Source organism: Ursus arctos, unplaced genomic scaffold (assembly GCF_023065955.2).
Source record: "Ursus arctos isolate Adak ecotype North America unplaced genomic scaffold, UrsArc2.0 scaffold_32, whole genome shotgun sequence".
Taxonomy (NCBI): domain Eukaryota; kingdom Metazoa; phylum Chordata; class Mammalia; order Carnivora; family Ursidae; genus Ursus; species Ursus arctos.
In genome coordinates, this window is record NW_026623008.1 from 15,156,576 (window position 1) to 15,175,305 (window position 18,730).

General features: G+C 54.1%; 1 protein-coding gene across 5 annotated transcripts in view; it reads right to left on the minus strand.

Moving 5' to 3' along the window:
* Positions 1 to 18,730, minus strand: part of ECE1 (endothelin converting enzyme 1) — a 123,046-nt gene that overhangs the window by 58,467 nt on the left and 45,849 nt on the right. For 4 of the 5 annotated variants that reach the window (XM_048221821.2, XM_044390582.3, XM_026517133.4 and 1 more), the window contains exons 2-3: positions 11,243 to 11,329; positions 2,483 to 2,624 (exon numbers count right to left, since the gene is read on the minus strand). In XM_048221821.2, coding sequence (XP_048077778.1) covers positions 2,483 to 2,624; positions 11,243 to 11,329 — 229 coding nt within the window. Of the gene's footprint in view, positions 1 to 2,482; positions 2,625 to 11,242; positions 11,330 to 11,554; positions 11,646 to 18,730 lie in introns of those variants that run through there. The other variant, XM_048221820.2, reaches the window with a different exon arrangement.

Below are 18,730 nucleotides of genomic sequence, written 5' to 3' on the forward strand. Positions count from 1 at the left end.
GGGACTTGGGTTTAAGAACAAAACAAGAAACCAGTCTCCTGAGAGGCCTGATGGGTCGCTGAGCCCCCACTTTGCTAGGTACAGGGCAAGGGACCGAGGTGGTGCTTCAGCAATACTTAGTGGTTTAACTGCTTAGCGGTTTATAAATCCTTTACCAGCTATTCCTGACCCAGGAGGGACTTAACACATATTTGATCAATTACTTGTTTCCAGGCCCCTCTCCTCAACATCAAGGTCAACACCTTCAAAATTCGGCCCAGGCTCCAACTCTTCAGGGAAACTTCCCCAGACCCTCGTGCCTCACTGGGCCCCTCGGTCGGCTGCCTGGATGTGGGCTGAGGGCAGACTATGCTGTGTCGTGGCTGTCTCCCTGTCTCCCTCCCCAACCGGAGCGTGAGCTTGAGGGCAGGGCCAGCACCTTACTCGCATTCCTGTTTCCTCTGCCCAGCACTGTACTTGGCACCCAGCAGCGGTCCCGTATGTGTGCGCTGAATGAATGAATGAATGAGTGAATGAAATGAGCTTTGTCCAGCACTTGGTCACCACTTGCAGACGCAGAAAATATTTCTTCCTCTGAGGATGTGCATGACCAGTCAAGAAGCAGGAACCGCCCAGATTTAGTTCACAGGTACTCGTCTGGACGGTGCTGGGCCCCAACACTGAGTAAGACACTTAAGAATATTTTCTGGGAGAATCTGTGTATTTTACTGCGGCTGTTTGTAAAGCACCTGCAAGTTTCTGGAAACGGGGGGTGCAGCAGGAAAGTAGGTAAATATGGATGAGGGGCCCAGACATGACTTTGAGATCGGTCTCACAGAATCATCGGAGAATGAACTTTAACTAGCCTGATGTTTGCTCAGGTGTGGCCCATGCCAGCACCTGCTGACAGTCATGAGGCTACTGTCAATTTCTGGGGTGGCCACTGCTGTCCCAGGCCAAGGCAGCCAATGAAGACACATGGGTTGGCTCAGGGCTCGTGAGATCACTGGCCAAGACTCACCCGGGGTAGGGGGGAGTTCCTTTCAACCTGGTCCAGGCTGGGGAAACTTCTCCTGCAGCCCAGAAGGGGCCAGGATAGAGGCTCAAGCAAGGCTGGTCCCCGTGGACCCCACCCGTGGGCCTGAGCACTAGGATCTAGCCCTTGGGGGCTCCCTTCTCGTTTCCGGGAACTCCTGGGGAAGTCTCAGGGCAACACTGGCTGCTGGAGTGCCTGACACAGGCAGATGTAAGGATGACCGAGGTGAGGTCCTGCCCTCTCTCCAGGCCCTCAAACTCCTTCCCCCTCCCAGTCTAGCATGGTCACCCAAGTAGGCCAGCAACTCTCCAGTGGGGAAGGCTCGGTGAAGCCTGGGGTGAATGGTCCCAGGTCCTGGGAAGGGTCATAATCTCTCTGATGGGATGAGTGACCAGGTGACCAGTTGGTGGGGTTGGACCCTGAGCGAAGGCCCCAGAGGCTGCTCCACCAGCCACCTGCTATCAGAAAGTTAGATATTGGGGCACAGGGTGTGAGAAATCCTGGAATTGGCTGGACCCCCCATCCTTGTTGTTTAACTTGGCTCTGCCCTTTCCAGTTCCACAAGTGCTTACTGAACATCAACTCTACATGAGGTACTCGGCTGGATACTCTCAGCCAGACACAGAGAGCCAGCCCCAGACTCCGGACAGTATGATCAGCCGGTCCCCATCACACTGCTAAACAAGGCCAGACCCAGAGATGTGATTACAGCGTGTACAGATGAGGCCGGCTGGGCCGTGGCAGGACCGCTCTTCTGGGGGTTCTAACACACACTGGGGTGCACCACGATGACAAAGGCAGGTGGGGCCTGCCAGCCTGCATTGAAATCCAGCTGCCCCCTCCCTTGTGCACCAGCCACGTAACCTCGAGCAAGTCACCTAGTCTCAGGGCCTCAGCTTCCTCAGATGTAAAATGGGGCCCAAAGTAACCCCACCTCATAGGGTTGCTGTGAGGAGGAAAAGAGATTATGCTTGTAAAGAAGAGGTGTGGTATTTGGTCCATGGAAAGTATTAAGTAAACGGAAGCTATCATTGCTATTTTGTTGGAACTAAGGATGGCGGACAGTGTCAGACTGTGAGTCTCATCAGCTCACGTCCTAACAAAGATAGCACCCACAGCTAGGATTAAAGAAGTCCTAGTAGGCACCGGGTATGTGATAGACATTATCTCTAACCCTCAGGGCCAGCCCCAAATTGGGCACCATTTTCCCCATTCACGGGAGATAAGACACAAGGCTCTGGGAGATGAAGTGACTTGTCCAAGGTCACAAAGACAATCAATTTCTGGGCCAGTGTTTGTTTGGACTCATGTCCAAAACCTCTACACCACCCACGCTATCCAGCTCCCATGTCTCAGACCATCTCAGCACCGAGCCGGCCGGACCTCGCTCTCTCCTTGTCGCTTAAGCATGGAAGCCCTCTGGCCCAGGGGTAAGTCAAGCCCACGACAAAACACAGAGGCACCTACTTGTCTGGTACTGAACGCCCAGCGCTGCCAAGCAGGCCACCAATCCTGCCGCCAGAAGCGCCACCAGCACCACCAGCCGCTTCTCCACCTGGGTCCGCGCAGCCCAGCACCTCTGGCCACTCCGGGGACTGCGGAAGTTCACCTGCAGGGAAGGGGGCAGGAGCGGTGGGGAGGACGTGAGCCCTGGGCCCCCCTTCCCCAGGAGCAAGGGGCTCCGTGGCAGGCCCAGGCCCCGGGGAGCCATCAGGGCCACCCTCCTGCCTCAGGGGTGGTCCGGTTCCCACAGAATTGGTCCTAATCCAGGAAAGGAACCGCCACCCTGCTCAGCAGCTCGGATTAGCTCCTAAACAACAGACTCAAGCAGCTCAACCCAGCCGGACTTATGTGTTTTGTGTTACCCGATATGGGTGGAAGGAAAAAAAATAACAGCTTTTCCCTGTTTCTCCAGTAATGAGTTCAAAAAAGAACAGGATGTTTGGACTTGCAGGCATCCAGTGAGCGTCCAGCTGGGCTCTTCTCAGAGCCCCCACACCAGCAGGCCAGGATGACACGCCACAGCTCACACTTCCCAGGAGTGCGGACATCCTTTGCTCATTACACCCTTACGGTCCTGTGAGGGTTGTGTTACTGGTTCTCTTTTATAGATGAGGAAAAATGTTCACAGAGGTGAGGCCCCTGCCTCTCATCACACAGCTAAATGGGGAGAGCTGGCATTTGAACCCAAGTCTGTTGATTCTGGAGCCCACCAGGGGATCAGAGACGTATGTCTGGGAGATGTCAGGGGAGAGGCAATGGAGAGAGAGCTCCGTTCAGGCAGGTCGTCAAAGGGAGGAAAAATGTCCCCAGCCTAACAGTCTAGCTAAACAGGAAGGGAGGCACAATGAGAGGAAGTGGAGGGCGTGGCGGGGCCCTCCTGGCTGAGGAGGGACACACTGGCCAACGGCACTCAGAGCCCTCAGCCCAGGCCTTCACACCAGAGGCCAGCCCTGGGCTCCCCTCCACTGTGAGAGGTGCTTCCGGCAAAAGCCAGGGCCACAGGACAGGAGGGGGCTGAAGGTGGGGCTCGGCTCAGTGACACCGAGGTCATGTGCCAAGAGCTGAGCACCGGCTCAGGGCCATGTTGGAAATACTGAGAGGAAGACAGACTCCCTTGCTCTCAGCTGCTCACAGTCCAGCAGGAAGGCAGATAAAGAACAGACTGGGGTGGAGGGTGGGGTGGGGTCCAGTCAGGAAAGCTTTCCTGGAGATGGCGATGCCTGGGCTGGGTCTTCAGGAATAAGTAGGAGCTGGCCAGGTGAATGGGGAAGGAAAGGGGAGAGGAGGTAAGGCCTAGATCCTAAGGGGCCCTGTAAGCCCCTTTAAAGAACATGGACTCATTCTGGAGGGCTGGAAGGACATAGATTGGATTTGCCCCTTTGGAAAGTCCAAGGTGGAGGGAGTAAGGCTTGATGGGGTGTGAGCATGCAGGGGGTGACCCAAGCTGCCAGAGGGCGGGGAGTGGGGAGCTGCCAGGGGAGATGAGGAAACTCAGACTCTGACTGCAAGTGCCCCCCTCAAAAGCTGAGGGGGTGCCTGTCTCCGGGAGCCAGGTCCCAGCCTTCAGGGAGCCTCACGCTGGCACGTGGGGATCTGAGGTCAGTCACCTTAGGGAAGGGCGCCGCGCAGCCTCACTGTCATCACCGCGTAATTTCTGGGCAGGAAATGACTGCGAATTGCCGCACCAGAGAAAGGGGAACATGAGAACTTCTTATGGAAAAAAAATATTGCGTTCTAAAACCAACAAAAGGAACTTGGGGCCTAGTTGTATTTCCGAGGACAGCCAGGCAGCTCCAGCACCCAGACAGCTGTGTCAGGTAGAAGGAAGGCTACCACTGCCCAAAACCCCTTTCTGAAGAACGGATCTGAAAATGTGAGAAACGGGGAAAAAGAAAAAAAAATGTGAGCCACGCAGCTTCTGAGCATGCCAGTGCCGTGAAGTTAAAACTCTGGGCCAGGAGGGCCCGGTGCAGAGTCAGCCTGGGGCAGCGCTAACACGTCCCCAGCACTGGCAGGTTTATGAAGTGCTTTTTCCTCGGCATCCATATTCTCACACAGCTCCCCTTGGGAACTGCTATTCAGAGAAGTCCCAGAGGATGTGAAGCAAGCACCGACATTTCTCTCTTCCTGCCACCCTGTCCCTGGCCTGCCTCACTGGCTGCCTGCTCCTGAGAGCCCTCATGCCCGCGTATCATGGCCCGGCACCAGGGGAGAGGGGGTGACAGGCAAAGAGGCAGGGGGGCCTTGGTTTACAGGCACCCCTCCGCCTGGTGCTGGCTCTTGGAAGCTAGAGAGCACAGCCGTCAGGCCAGGGGAAGCAGACACACCTCACCATCCGCATCTGCGTCTGGGGGGGGCGGAGCACCACCCAGTGTGGGGAGTCAGGTGAAAGGGAGGGAAAGAGGAAGGGAAGGGAGAAGATGAGAGGAACAGAGGGCAGGAAAAAGGAGTAATAGAGGCAGCTAACACCTGAGTGCTTTCTATGTGCCTGGGGTCGTGCTAATTCCATTTTGTTGCTGGGTGCCGCTATACCATCTTCACGACGTCCCGAAGAGTAGGCACCCGTATCAGCTCCAGAAGAAACACAGGAAGTGGGGGAGGAGGGTGAACAGTGAGAAAACCCATCTCTCTCCAGAACCCTCAGCCTTAGCCCAGTGGCCAGGCTGCCCCCAAGGAGCAGAAAATCGAGCTGAGCCTCATTGTTTAGTGTCAAGCAAACAGATGGGGTTCACTGCAAAAGTGAATCAGAATTAAGTCCAAATTAAATTAGAAATTCAGTTCCAGGAAGAAATGGCAAACAGAATTGGAAAATAGGGTTTTTAACCTTCGTAATGTTCTTCGCTCAACTCGTGCTGACTGGCTGGGGGCCTGCTGCTTTCTTGACAAGCCTCCTCTTCGGAGGGCAGAAGGAATCTAGAGGCATCCCCCTGGGGCAGAAGGCCCCCAGAGGCCTCTCTGGGAGAAGGCATCCAATTCCTGGTGCAGTGGACGGGGCCAGCCTGCGAGGCCCTTCTCTCTGAGCCTGCGGTCCCTGCCCTGCCTCCATCAGAGCATCCAGCGAGATGAGGTCACAGCGAGGGGAGGACACGAGTGCTTTCTCACTTTCCTTTTGGAAACGAGAGCATGTTGCTCACCAGAGACTGGTCTGCAGTGGCTCGGAGGGTGAGAGGATTAGTGGCAGGGAGCCCACTCTTTCTCGGGAGAGGTAACCGGGAGTGGCGACAAGCCAAGGAGCAGAACTGATGCTTGGGAGATGGAGCTGAGAATTACTGTAAACGCTCAGCTCACGGGTGGGCTTAACATCCTATTTATTGTCACATGAGGCAGACAGAGAATGACACTGAAGGAAAAGGATGCCCTCAAAAGAGAGAGGTAGAGGGGGAGACAGAGGAGGAAAAACATAGACAAAGCGAAACAAGCAGAGAGAGAGAGAGAAACAGTTGAGCTGTCCAACCCAGGGGTTCCCAGAGCTTCCACAGCCAAGGGAACAAAGCCCTAATGAGGGATAAATATTCGGTTACAGAAGTGAGTGCTTGGCTCACCTAGGCTTACAGCAAGAACGAGTTCTGCAGGCAAGGACGGGACATGGGACACCGCTGCCTAGGGCCCAGGAGACAAGCCAGCAGGAGAAGGGGTGGGGAGTGGGGCAGAGCCTGCTGTCCAGAGGAAGCAGGGGGGCGGGAAGGGAGGCAGAGGTCCTTGCTTAGCCACGGCCAGGGCCCCCAGCGACCTGGGCTGCATAGAGAGGCAAACAGGAGTCAGTCTGGCCAAGGGCTTGGCAGGGAGCCCATCCCCTGCAGCCCAAGAGCCTGGCCACCCCACGAGGGCTGGCAGGGTGACCAGGCTGCCGGCTTCAAGTCAGCCTCTCAGAGCAGACAGACCATGACAGCTCAGCCTAGTGCGGCACCCGCTACCACAAAGGGGTTAGGCTGGGGGAGTTTCTTCCAGCCAAGCTTTTATACAGTGGACTTCCAGCTGAGGTCACTGGGGCCAGCCCGGAGCAGAGCTATAATGTTGTCTTGTCCTCCCTGCTTCTTCCCTGAGCCCTACCTGGCCGCCGGCCCCCCATGGCTGACTCTCTTCCAGTGACCTGTAACAGGGTACACGAGTGCCTGCTGTGGGGGAGGGGACTCCTGCCAGGACACAGGAACAAAAGTCTAGTATCTAGAAGAGGCACTTTTCAGGTCTCTTTGCTTCTCAGAAAGAACACCCAGCTGCCCATGGCATGAGAAAAGGGAGGTTAAAGGTCAGCCTTGACTTTATCAAGACCCTGTGTGTGGGGGAGGGCACCTCTGGGCCTCAACCTCCCATCTTTAAAATGTGGAAGCTAGATGAGGTCTGACCATCCCAGGTCTGACCATCTCAGATTCTAGAAGAACTCGAAAGCCAGGAGTATAAGGCTCAAACAGGTGGACTCCTGGAGAGCACAGAGGTCTTTTTAAAGTACTAAGTGGGCTTGTCCCTGAAATCACCCTCGAAGGACAGCCCTGTGTGAGGCACGGCGGGGTGGGGGGGGAGGGATGAGAAAAATCACCACTAAGAATGAAATATCTCAGCTTTCCCTCCTTTTGAAGAAACTGATTTTTACAAGCAGCAGCATGAATTTCAAAGGCTTTGGTAGCAGTCATGGCCGCCCACGCCCCAGCTGAGGCTGCGGGTATCACTTACTGATCCCTTCGGAGCCACCAAAATGGTGTGTGCTGGGGTGTGGAGTAGGGGACAGGCAGCGGGTCTGAGCAGAGCAGGGGCTACCGAGAGCGTAATGGTTATATTTAGGGCATCCTGAGATCTCTGGCCTGGTGAGTCACGGTAACAATCCCAATAGCAACCAAATCCATTTTCTGTGCATTACGCACAAGGCTTCACTTCCACGGCCTCATTCAATCTTTGCAACAACTGTTGATTAATAATATTAATCCCAAGACGCCTGGGTGGCTCAGTCGGTTGAGAGTCTGCCTTTGGCTCAGGTCATGATCTCCAGGTCCTGGGATCAAGTCCCACATCGGGCTCCCTGATCAGTGAGGAGTCTGCTTCTCCCTCTGCCTGCTGCTCCCCCTGCTTGTGCTCTCGCTCTCCCTCTCTCCATCTCACAAATAAATAAAATCTTGAAAAAATATATTTAAAAAATTAAAAAATAATATTAACCCCATTTGACGAAAAAAGCTGTTTACATGAGCTGCTTTCAGGTCTCACAGCCCATCAGAGGCCAAGCTGAGGCCTTGGGGCTACCTGGCTTTAAATTCGGCCCTTGGTCTGCAGTGACTGATTTTAGTGGATCACAATTAACGTGGGCCTAAATATGAGATAAAGGAAAAGAAAAAGCTTTTTAGGTGCAGGACGCGTAGAACGTGGCTCCAGCTACATTCAGTACTGGGCCAGCATATTCAGCAACAAAGCTGTCAAGTTTGGTGGAGAGACGGACGTTTTCATTTACTGGTATTGGTATGGGTAACTTTGGAGTTCCAGAACCAAAGGGCTTCAAAATCGGAAAAAATCAAGTAGCTTATTTCTATAGTAGCCCGTCAAAGAGAGAGATTTGGGAGGGGGGGAGGGGGGCCATTTTAAAGATCTTTTTTTTTTTTAAACGATTTTATTTTATTTATTTGACAGAGAGAGACAGCCAGCGAGAGAGGGAACACAAGCAGGGGGAGTGTGACAGGAAGAAGCAGGCTCCCAGCGGAGGAGCCTGATGCGGGGGCCTGATGCGGGGCTCGATCCCAGAACGCCGGGATCACGCCCTGAGCCGAAGGCAGATGCTTAACCGCTGTGCCACCCAGGCGCCCCCATTTTAAAGATCTTAATTCGAAGAAGCAGTTGTGTTTTAGCATCGGCTCATAGGAAATTACCCGAAGGGCTAAGGGATGGTCACCTACGATGTTAGTTACTGGGCCTATCGTCCAACCTTAGCAGATTGAGTACATATATTTTTATAAACTGGTACTGTAAGGCACTATATTTTTTTTTACGCCTATCTATCTATCTATCTATCTATCTATCTATCTATCTATCTATCTATCATCTATCTATGTAACTTCTGCGCCCAACATGGGGCTCAAACTCACGACTCCAAGATCAGGAGTCACATGCCCTACCGACTGAGCCAGCCAGGCGCCCCACGGCATTATAATTTTTAATGACAGCATGTTTGGGGAGTTTTTAAACAACAGGAAAAATGCTCATGAAGGGGCATTAAATGAAACAAGCACAGCACAACATCATGTACTTAGAGTGAGCTCAATTAGGTTTAAAAATATACGTGTGCAAATGTGGAAAACCAGAAGGGGCTATTCTCAAGTGCTGGGATTACTAGTTCTTTTTAAATCTTTTTCTGTATACTCGACTATCTTTTTTTTCACAAATAAGCACGTAAAGTCTTTATATTGGGAGGAATATAACTCCAATGATTAAAAACAAAATGGGGGCGCCTGGGTGGCTCAGTCGTTAAGCATCTGCCTTTGGCTCAGGGAGTGATCCCAGGGTCCTGGAATCGAGCCCCGAGTCAGGCTCCTCCGCTGGGAGCCTGCTTCTTCCTCTCCCACTCCCCCTGCTTGTGTTCCCCCTCTCGCTGGCTGTCTCTTTCTCTGTCAAATAAATAAAATCTTTTAAAAATTAAAAAAAAATAAATGAATAGAAAACTCCGCTTCATAAATTGAGGTGACCAAGTTCTTGACTCAAGCACTGGCTAGTTCACACTTGCTTTGGGGAAGTCGTGGAAGCTCAAGGGAAGCCGGATTGGGTACCCCACAGAAAGGCCCAAAGTCCTTGGGGCAACCTTTTTGGCTTTGCCTGTATAAAAAGCAGACAATGTACCCAGTTTGGCAGATTGGTGTAGGGACAGCAACACTGCACTCCAAACACATGATAGCTCTGTGACCACAGGAATGTCCCCAACCTCTCTGAGCCTCAGCTTCATCATCTGTAACATAGCCATGGGGCCCTGACCTCATAGGTCATAAAAACAACAATAATCCTAGCAGGCCCCATAAGAGGCATTACATTTACTTTCTTTTACTCCCATGCTACAGATGAGGGAATTGTGTTTTCAGTGGTTAAACAGCTCACCCAAGACCATGAGCGGCGTCAGAATTCACACCGGGGACCCCAGCTTCGGAGACTGGGCTGTTTCCACTCTGCCAGGCAGCCCCGGAGCAGATGAACACACTTTGTGACCTGAAAAAGGCTACCCCCATGTGGGCTACTGTTATGTTATGGTGATGACAACATGGCCTATTATTTTGTTGTGAATTCTGAAGTGCTTTTGTGCTGATATATTTAGAACCTTCTGTGCAAGATAACACTGAAAAGATTGCTGATTAGATTCTGTTTTGATTTGTAAAGGGAAAAGTGCCTGCCAGAGAAATCTAATTTCCTGCTGGATTTAGCCTCTCAAGAAGGGTCCCAGGGAAGAGGTCTAGACAGATTGTGTGGATCTCTCACTCCCAGACTTCTTGCTCTGTGACCTAAGGCGAGTTGTATCCCCATTCAGGCCCTTGATTTCCTCCTCTGTAAGTGGGAACAGTAATCCCTACAGCTCATAGGGGTGGTCCTGAAAGTTAAGTGGGATGATGTGGGATTATATAGGTAAGGGTGCCATATCCCAGTGTGCAGACCACTTGCAGTCATGAGTTTGGATCTCCCTGGGCCTACTTACCCAGGCTGGAGGAAGGACTCCATCAGTGCTGTTTTCCTTTATTGGCATTATTATTCCAGCTTCTAAGAGGTGTGCCTGAGTAGGGTTGGGCCTGGCAGCCTGCATTTCCACGCACCCTAAGCTTGCCCTCTGGATGAGTTGTGATTTGGTGTCAGCTCACTGGGTAGCCCCAACACATTCCCCAAAGCTCCCTTGGTCAACCTGGCAGTTCTCCTGGACTGAGATGCCCTGCTCCTCTCTCTGGGCTGCTTTCTCGGGAGCCAGATCAAGGGCCCCCTAAGTTTTCCTGCTACTTCCAACTCGCTCCCGCCCACCTGCCTGGGTCCAAACTCCACCAGGGCTGAGGTCCTGTTCAACACTGTCCCAGTTCGGCCCTGCAGGGAGAGGAGAGCAGGAAGCAGCCATGCTCACTGCTCTGCCACAAGGTAGGGAGGTGGTGGGCATGTTTGAGTCCCACAGGGACAGACCCTGGGGAGGGGGGGAATTGGGTTTCGTGAGTAGGCTGCAAAGAGGCAAGGAAAGAGGGGGCAGAAGATGCCTTCCTCCCTGTAGGAAATTCAGGTACTGGGGAAAAGGGGAAGAATTGGGCCATGCCTACCAGATAGGGTGACCAACCATCCTGGTTTGCCCAGGACTGAGAGGTTTCCAGGGACACAGAGCTTTCCATGCTAAAACTGGGACAGTTTTAAACTCTGCCATTATTAGACTGTGTGTCCCTGGGCAAGTCCCTCAGCACGCAGGGACTGCCTTTCCTGTGAAAGGTAACTGGTCCAGTTCAGTTCTATAGGGTGCTTCAACTCTGCCAAGGGGCTGTAGTCCCATTGGCAGGTGGCAGGAGGATTGGGGGACAGCCAGAGCTGGGGAGGAGACCCGGGTGGAGGGAGCCCAGTGCCTTGGAGGCACTTCTGCCCCGGAAAGGCATCCTTCCCCCCACGGAGCCCAGAGCTGCCCAGAGCTGCCCTGAGCCGCCAGGCTGGCACGGCCCCCTCTCGGGCTGGCAGGGTAGGGGGCGGGGGAGGCAGCAGCGCGCATGCCCGGCTGCCTGGGGGCTCGCAGCGGGCCAGGGCTCCTACCTGCAGGCCGTTTGGGTACACTTCACCCTCGGACAGCGAGTCCACCAGGTCCTCCTCGTCCAGCGTGGCCCGCTTGTAGGTCGACATCTGCAAAGCCAAGTGGAGCACAGACTCCCTCAGCGCCTCCATGGCTCTCGGGCGAATGGGGAGAATGGGGAAGCGGCCCCGGCGCCGCCGCGTGCCCCGCCCCGCCCGGGACACCGAGACCGGCCCACGGACCGGCCCGCGGCGGGGGAGGGGGGGTCCCGCCTCCCTCCGCTCCTCCCCGCCTCCCCTTCCCCGCCATCCCGCTTGTGCAACGCGACGCCTCACCCCCAGCGCCCACAGCGCGGCGGCCACCCGCTCCGCATGCTGCGCCCCCCGACGCCGGGTCCCCAGCGCCACCACGGCCGCCGCTGCGCGACAGGCTGGCCGGGGCGGGCCAGGCGGACAACGCGCCACCTTCGCGGGCGGGGCCTGACCGGCGCGCGGTTGCCGGTTCCCTCCATGGCCCCACGGGGAGACCCGGGGCAGGGGGAGGCCCCCCACGGCCAGCCCCTAGCCGGCGGGAAGGGGCCTCGCAGCAGCCCCTCCTCCTGGGAAGCCCCAAGTCTCCCTTTGGTAAGGGGGTTGGCACACAGCAGCAGTCGCGGGTTAGAAAGATGCCTCTAATTTGGACCACAACTGTCAGGAGAGAGGTTCTACCCCCCAGTGGCCCTTAGGTGCCTCAAGTTAAGTCTCCCCATCAGAGCTAGAAAGACTGGGGCGGAGGGAGGTGGAGTAAAAAAGGCAGGTGTCTCCCCTCTCATTTCCCTCTTCCTCTAGCTCAGGGATTTTAAGCCAGAGAATTTCAGAAAATTCCAGAGGCTTAGGGCTAGTCAAAAACCAGAAAGGTGACCCATCCCTCCACCTCAGTCTCAGGAGGCAAGAATCTCTAGCAGGTGCTCCCTCCCCAGCCGTTGTGACCTGGGCTGGAAAAGCAGGCTCTCTCAGATGTGGGGTGCTCAGATAGGGACTCTAGGTACCCAGCACTCCGCTTCCCACCTCAGAGAAGTCTAACCCAGAAGTTTCCCGAAGGACCCTCCGCTTCCAGTGTGACCTGGAATCCCCTGCATTTATACATTTTTCAGCTTCCCTCAGTACACATCTGTTCATTCCCATATATGGTTCCCAAGCCACACACGTGTGCAGGAACTGGCTCAGAGGGGTGGAGTGACTGCTCGGGGGTCACAGCGACAGCTCCCGGCGGTCTCCTGCTTCTACTTTGGCCCTCTCAGCACCCAGAGTGAACCTTTAAAAGGACATTCTAATCTTGCTATTCCCTTGCTTAAAACTCTGCAAGGACAGTCCCTTTACCAGTCTGCCCACAGCCCCTGGCCACCCCTGACCCTCATCTCGTGCTGCTCCCCAGCTCACTCACTCAGGCCCCAACTTCTTCGGCCTTCACTCAGTTCCTCAGATTCTCAAGTTTCTCCTCTCCCTCAAGATCTTTACAGCCGCTATCCCCTCTATCTGGAACATTCTTTCCTCGTCTCTACTCCTCCCATGGCCAGTTCCGGCTTCAGACCTCAGCTTAAATCACCACCTCCTCCAGTGTCCTGACCACTCTAAGCAGCCCCTCCAATACTGTTACATCCCATTTCCCCCCGTTACGGTATTTACTGTAGTCTTTTGTTATTATTTTATTTTACGTTGATCCATCCCCTCCCAACTCTGCAAGCATTATGAGCTTTATCAGGGTTGGGACCTTGTTTGGCACAGAGAATCCCCATCACCTCACATACCGTAGGTGCTCACCAGACGTTCAAATCAATGGTGGCACAAGAGGAGGGGAAGTGAAAATTACTCTGGGGCAGTGCCCTTAAGTCCTTGACAATCCAACTTTGCAATGTCCAAGGACAAAGGAAACTACTGAACAGGCATAGGCCTGGGGGAGGTGGGGTACATGGGAAGATTTTTAATTCTGGAGTCTTCTGCCCCACTCCCAGGGGGTGGGGGACTTCCCATTAGCCACTGGAGACAGAGGGAAAGGACTCCAATGCTTCTTCACCTCCTCCTGGCTTACAGCTGGACTTTTACTGAAACCAGGACACTTGCTTACACTAAGTAACAGGTGTCACCCACCCGAGGAAAAGACCCTTGAAAAAGAAGTTCAATTCACCACACAGCTTCCCAGCCTGGCACAGCAGCTACTGTTTCAGAGACACCTAGGGGCATGTGGCATTTGTCAGTTCTTTCACATCCATCTTCCCATTTAAACCTCTAGCCCTTCCCTCTGAGTATTATTGGCCCCTTTTACAGAGCCTGAAACTGAGGCCCAGGCAAGTAACTTGCCCGGGGACAGAAGCAGTGGCTCCTCCTCCTTCTATCTCATTTCAGAGACCACCCCTTCTAGGAAGCTCTCCTCACCACCCTCCAGACAAGGTGGCTTCTGGTCCCCTGCTCAGTGTCCCCCCACACCCAGGCCCCCACCTCATGCTTCCCTCTGTTGAAGCACACAGCACTCTACGTGGGGGGACCCCGAAGGCAGGGGCCAGGGCTCCTCAGGCCCTGTCTCCCCCAGGGCCAAATCTGCAGCTAGAGTCTCCACGGGAGTTTGAGGGAAGGCAGGAGGCCAGGGAGGGAGGCTGGAAGCCCATCCCGGGCGCCAAGGCCAGGCCACCGGCGCCGGCGTCCCACTGCAGCCTGTTTGCGGATGGATGGTGAAGAAGCTCACATGCCTCCCAAGTAGAAATCCGCTCCGATGAAGAGCTGTTTATTTTTCAGGGCACAAAAGACGAGGTGCCCCTCCTACGACGCCTGCCTCGGGCTCTGCAGTGAACTGAACCCACCCAAGACGTGGATGCAGCCTGGCTGGCTCGGCGAGGAGCACGGAGGCCCAGCCTGTGAGCGACTGCCACTCCACCAACAATGGTGGCCTCTATCCACACCCCGCCAGAGCCGGAAGGGGCCTCCCATTCCCTGTCCTGTTGGGTCCCCACAGCCACCTGGGGCCTCAGCAGGGTATCACTTCCATGTTACAGGAGAAGTGGGAGGGAGGTGCTGGACAGGCAAGAAACCTGCTCTGTGCTGCCTGACAAAATGTAGCTCCTGACCCCAGAACGTTCTGCCAGGCTCCCAAAGAGAAGACCGAGGATGCGGGAGGAGGCAGGACTCAACAACCCCTCCCTCGCCGCCCAGGTCACCTGGCTGGAGAGCGAGAGGCCCAGGATGAGAATGCTTGCCTGCCTGACCTCGTGCTGCTGCCTCCAAGGACCCCAGCCACACGGCTAGGACGTGGCCGAGCTGGACCTCGAACCTGGGTCCTGCTCTCTTAGTCCTGTGCTCTTTGTGGAAGGGGGAGCTGCTTCTTCAGGGGGGACCCTCACGGAGTCCAGGCACCGAGCTGGCTAATCGCCTTGTTTGCAGTGCGGGGAGCACGCCCGACCCTGCGGCTCCAGGGAAAGGAGAACACAGCTGCTCTGTGGGGAGTCTGCCCTGATCTGCTCGTTCCTGCCCCGGCCCCCCGGAGCCTGATGCTCACGAGAAGGTGGAGACTGGGCTGGGAGGAGTGGGAACCACAGCTCGTTCCCCGGCCCCAGGCCTCCAGCCTCACAGAGAAGGTAGTGAAAGCCAGACAGGGGTGTGACGGTGCCCTGGAAACCCCACCCTGTGGCAATCAAAGGCCTGGGGTGACCAGAAATGAGAAATAGTAGAAATGCTCCCATGGTTCTGACAACAAAGTCCTCTAGCCCAGTGACACCTGGGCGTGATCCTATTTGCTGCCACGGCGTGAGTCATTCTGATGGTTCTTGCCATTGGTTTGCCCAAGGCGGGGGATCTTCAAGGAATCTTGGAGCGTGCCAGAGGCAGGAAAAGCAGTCCCCAGTGAAATTCGCAGGCCTGCGACTCCTTGGCCACACCCTCTGAGCTGTTTTCACGTCTTTCTAAGCCTCTGCTCCCGCAGTTCCTGTCTTAGGAGCTCGTGATTGGCTGGGATCCGTGAGGTCCCCATAGGTCATCTCACATGCACTCACGTTATGTGTTAGTCCAGTATTATTAGTCAAGAGGCACAACAACAGCGTGGGTAGAAGTTCTAGAGCCGAACCTCAGTTCAGTTGCCCCCGGGGCCACTTCCCAGCTGTGTGACCTTGCGCAAGTGACAGCCTCTCTGTGCCTCAGCTGTCTCATCTGGAAAATGGGGATGACAATCACTGTAGCTCTCTCGCAGGACTGTTGCCATCCTCGAGGAACTTAAAACAGACGAAGTGCTTAGAGCAGTGCTGGGCACACAGCATGTGCTCGCTGTTAGTTCTGCTTCTTCATTCCGTCATCACTTACACAACCGCAAGGCTCAAAAACCTTCCATCGATCCTCACCACCAAAAGAACTCCGAACTCCTCCCTCTCCAGGTCCATCCTCCATATGCCCCTCAGGTGTGTGGTCGCCACCCTGACCCTGACCCTGACCCAGCCCCACAGGAGTCAACCACTCAATGGGAGTCCATGGAGTTCTTGATGCATGTCAGGCCTGGGCTGCAAGCTGAGGGGCAGCTCCAAGTAGGACTTGGTCTTCACCCCCAAGGGAACAACGGCTGATACCCCCTCTCCCAGGTCTGGGCCCCCTCCCCACCACTGTTCTCCATCTCTGGCCTGTCTCCTCCTCCAGGAAGCCCTCCCCACTTCCTTCCCCATGGTGTGCCCCCCCGAGTGGCACCTGTATTATGTGCAGGCGTTGTCTGGGCACCTCCATGCCTGGGATGGAGAGGACCTGGGGGGTGGGCAACAATCCTCTTACTACTTTCCAGCCCTGGCACCCAGCACACAACCTGGTATACAGATAACTAGATAACTTGTATCTCGGGTTTTCATGAGGATATAAGCATCAGTGACTTCAACAAAGAAGAAACAGTAGAGTTTAGTTGCTTGATGACAATCACGTAAAATCAAACAGAACAATATCAGGCAAGGGACAAGACAGTAAAAATATGGCTGTCACTCCTGAAGATGATACCATGTGATGCTTATTATCACTATTATGTCACCTATTACACTGCTCAGTCTTTTAGAGGAGAAATTTCCATTTGATTAATTTCTTTTTAAATTTACCACAACATTCCTATTTTGATACTAGGAATCCTAGGAATTGGCTCAGATCCCTTTTTTTTCTTGGCTGCCAGGAAACTGGCAGCCAAATCAGAAACTCATTTATGGGCACTTTCCTGGTCTTTATGTTCAGCCTTTTCCTTGTCCACATTTTTCAGTCTGTTTTCTCTGATCCTGATTTTCCATTTTGATTGCATATTATCTTATTGAATGAGTTTTGGTCATAACCCATCATGAATCCTTCGCAGAATAAAGTAAACTATAAGCAACCTCTAGCAGGAATGCCCCTTCCCTAATCCACTCTCCAGGTAATGCAGTGTCAAGGTACTTATTCAGCAGTGTGGGTGAGGCAGTCAAGACAGACCCGGGCCCAACCCCAGGATCCTGGGCCCACGTCGTTTCCCCTCTGGGACCTCATTTTCCATATCTGGAGAAAGGGTTGTTGTGGACAGCCTGGTATACAGACAGCACTGTATCCCAGCCCCAAGTGAACCCACTTCACACTTGCTTCTCTTTATTTTCCTCTCTCACCTTTCCCATTTACTTCTGCCCTCATCCATATATTTTTTTAAATTTTTTTATTTAAGTATGCTCCACGCCCAGGATGGAGCCCAACGTGGGGGCTTCAACTCATGACCCTGAGATCAAGACCTGAGCTGAGATCAAGAGTCAGACGCCTAACTGACTGATCCACCCAGGAGCCCCTACCCTCGCCCACATATCTGATCTTGGCCTTCATTCAGCCAACACTGGCCTGACTCTAGCCGTGCCGTTGTGCTCAGGACAAAAATAACAGACTCCCTGCTGACCAAGGTCAACATCAACAGCGATAAGCCCCGTGAGAGTAGGTACTCTTGATATGTGACAAAAGTGGTAGTTTACCTCTGTGGCCTTGCTCCCCAACACACGTTCTCCCACTCTAATAAGGAGGAAAATAGCAGACAAATCCCGATGAAGAAGCATTCTACAAAATACCCAACAGTACTCTCAAAGCTGTCAAGGTCATCAGACAAGGCAAGTCTAAGAAACTGTCACAGTCAAGAGGAGTTAAGGAGACAGGACTCTAAATGTAATGGGGTGTCCTAGGTGGGATCCCAGAACAGAAAAGGGACATTAGGTAAAAGTGAAAGAAATCTGAATAAAGTATAGAATATACTGAATAAAGTATATTCAGTTAGTAATAATGTGTCAATTGTGACAAATGTCCTATATAAGATGTTAAAAACAGCGGAAGCTGGGCGTGCGGTGTAAGGGAACTCTCGGAACCACCTTCTCAATAATGCTATAAATCTGAACTCTTCTACAATAAAATGTTTGTTTTTTTAAATGCCACAACTGCTGCCCCAAAAACATAAAAGTGTCATCGACATGGACGCAAGCCCAGCACTGCCCAGTTCTCAAGGCTCTATTATACCCTGATCTTTTTTTTTTTTTTTTATGAATTCATTTATTTATTTATTTGAGAGAGAGAGAGCACGAGCGGGGAAAGGGGCAGAGGGAGAAGCAGACTCCCCACTGAGCAGGGAGCCCGATTCAGGACTCAATCTCAGGACTTCGGGATCATGACCTGAGCCGGGCAGACGCTTAACCGACTGAGCCACCCAGGTGCTCCTATCTGATCTTACTTGTGTCTCATGAGCACCCTGTGGAATAAGCCCTGGGACCCCCATTTTATAGATGTAGAGACCGAGGCTGGAGAAAGGAAGCAGCTTGCCCGTTGGTGGCAGAACTGGGGCTCGACTCATACCTTCCTGACCCTCTCAGGGCCTCTTCCTCTTTTCTTGGGCCACCTCCCTGAGGCCTGGCTCCCTAGGCCGACCTCTGTGGAGACTACAGGCTGCCCTGCGTTGTATTGTGTGGACAGAACACAGAAGAGGAGGTGGGGGATGGGGAGGGAGACTCCACTTGGTACTACCAAGGGGGTCAGATGGAGCTGGAGGCCAGACAGGGAAAGGGGGGAGGTAGACAGGAGTTGGGGGCAGGGAACGCCTAAAAGTGAGACTCAGAGACAGACAGAAGGCCAAGGGCACACAGCGTCCATGGGAGACCAAGGCTGCTCACAGCCTCCTCAGAGTCATTGGCGGCCCTGCCAGCCCATGAGTCAATCACCCTGGTCTGGACCAGAGAGTCCCAGGCGGAGCTCCCCCAGCACGCTGGCAGAGGAGACATGCCCACACATGCAGGGAGCTGGAAAACACTCCCCTACTTGGCCCGATGTTGACTCACCTGCCTGGGGGCCCTGGGAGGCACTGAGAGCCTTACTCTGTGCTGCCAACCAACCACCTCAGTGCTGCTGGGGAGGCCAGCCCATGCCCAAGCCCCAACCCTGGCCAGCAACCTCCTCCCTACTCCCTGATACGGGCCACACATTACACCGCTGACCATGCCTCTCCCCACGTCCCCCCATGTGACAGCCTCCGTCTGT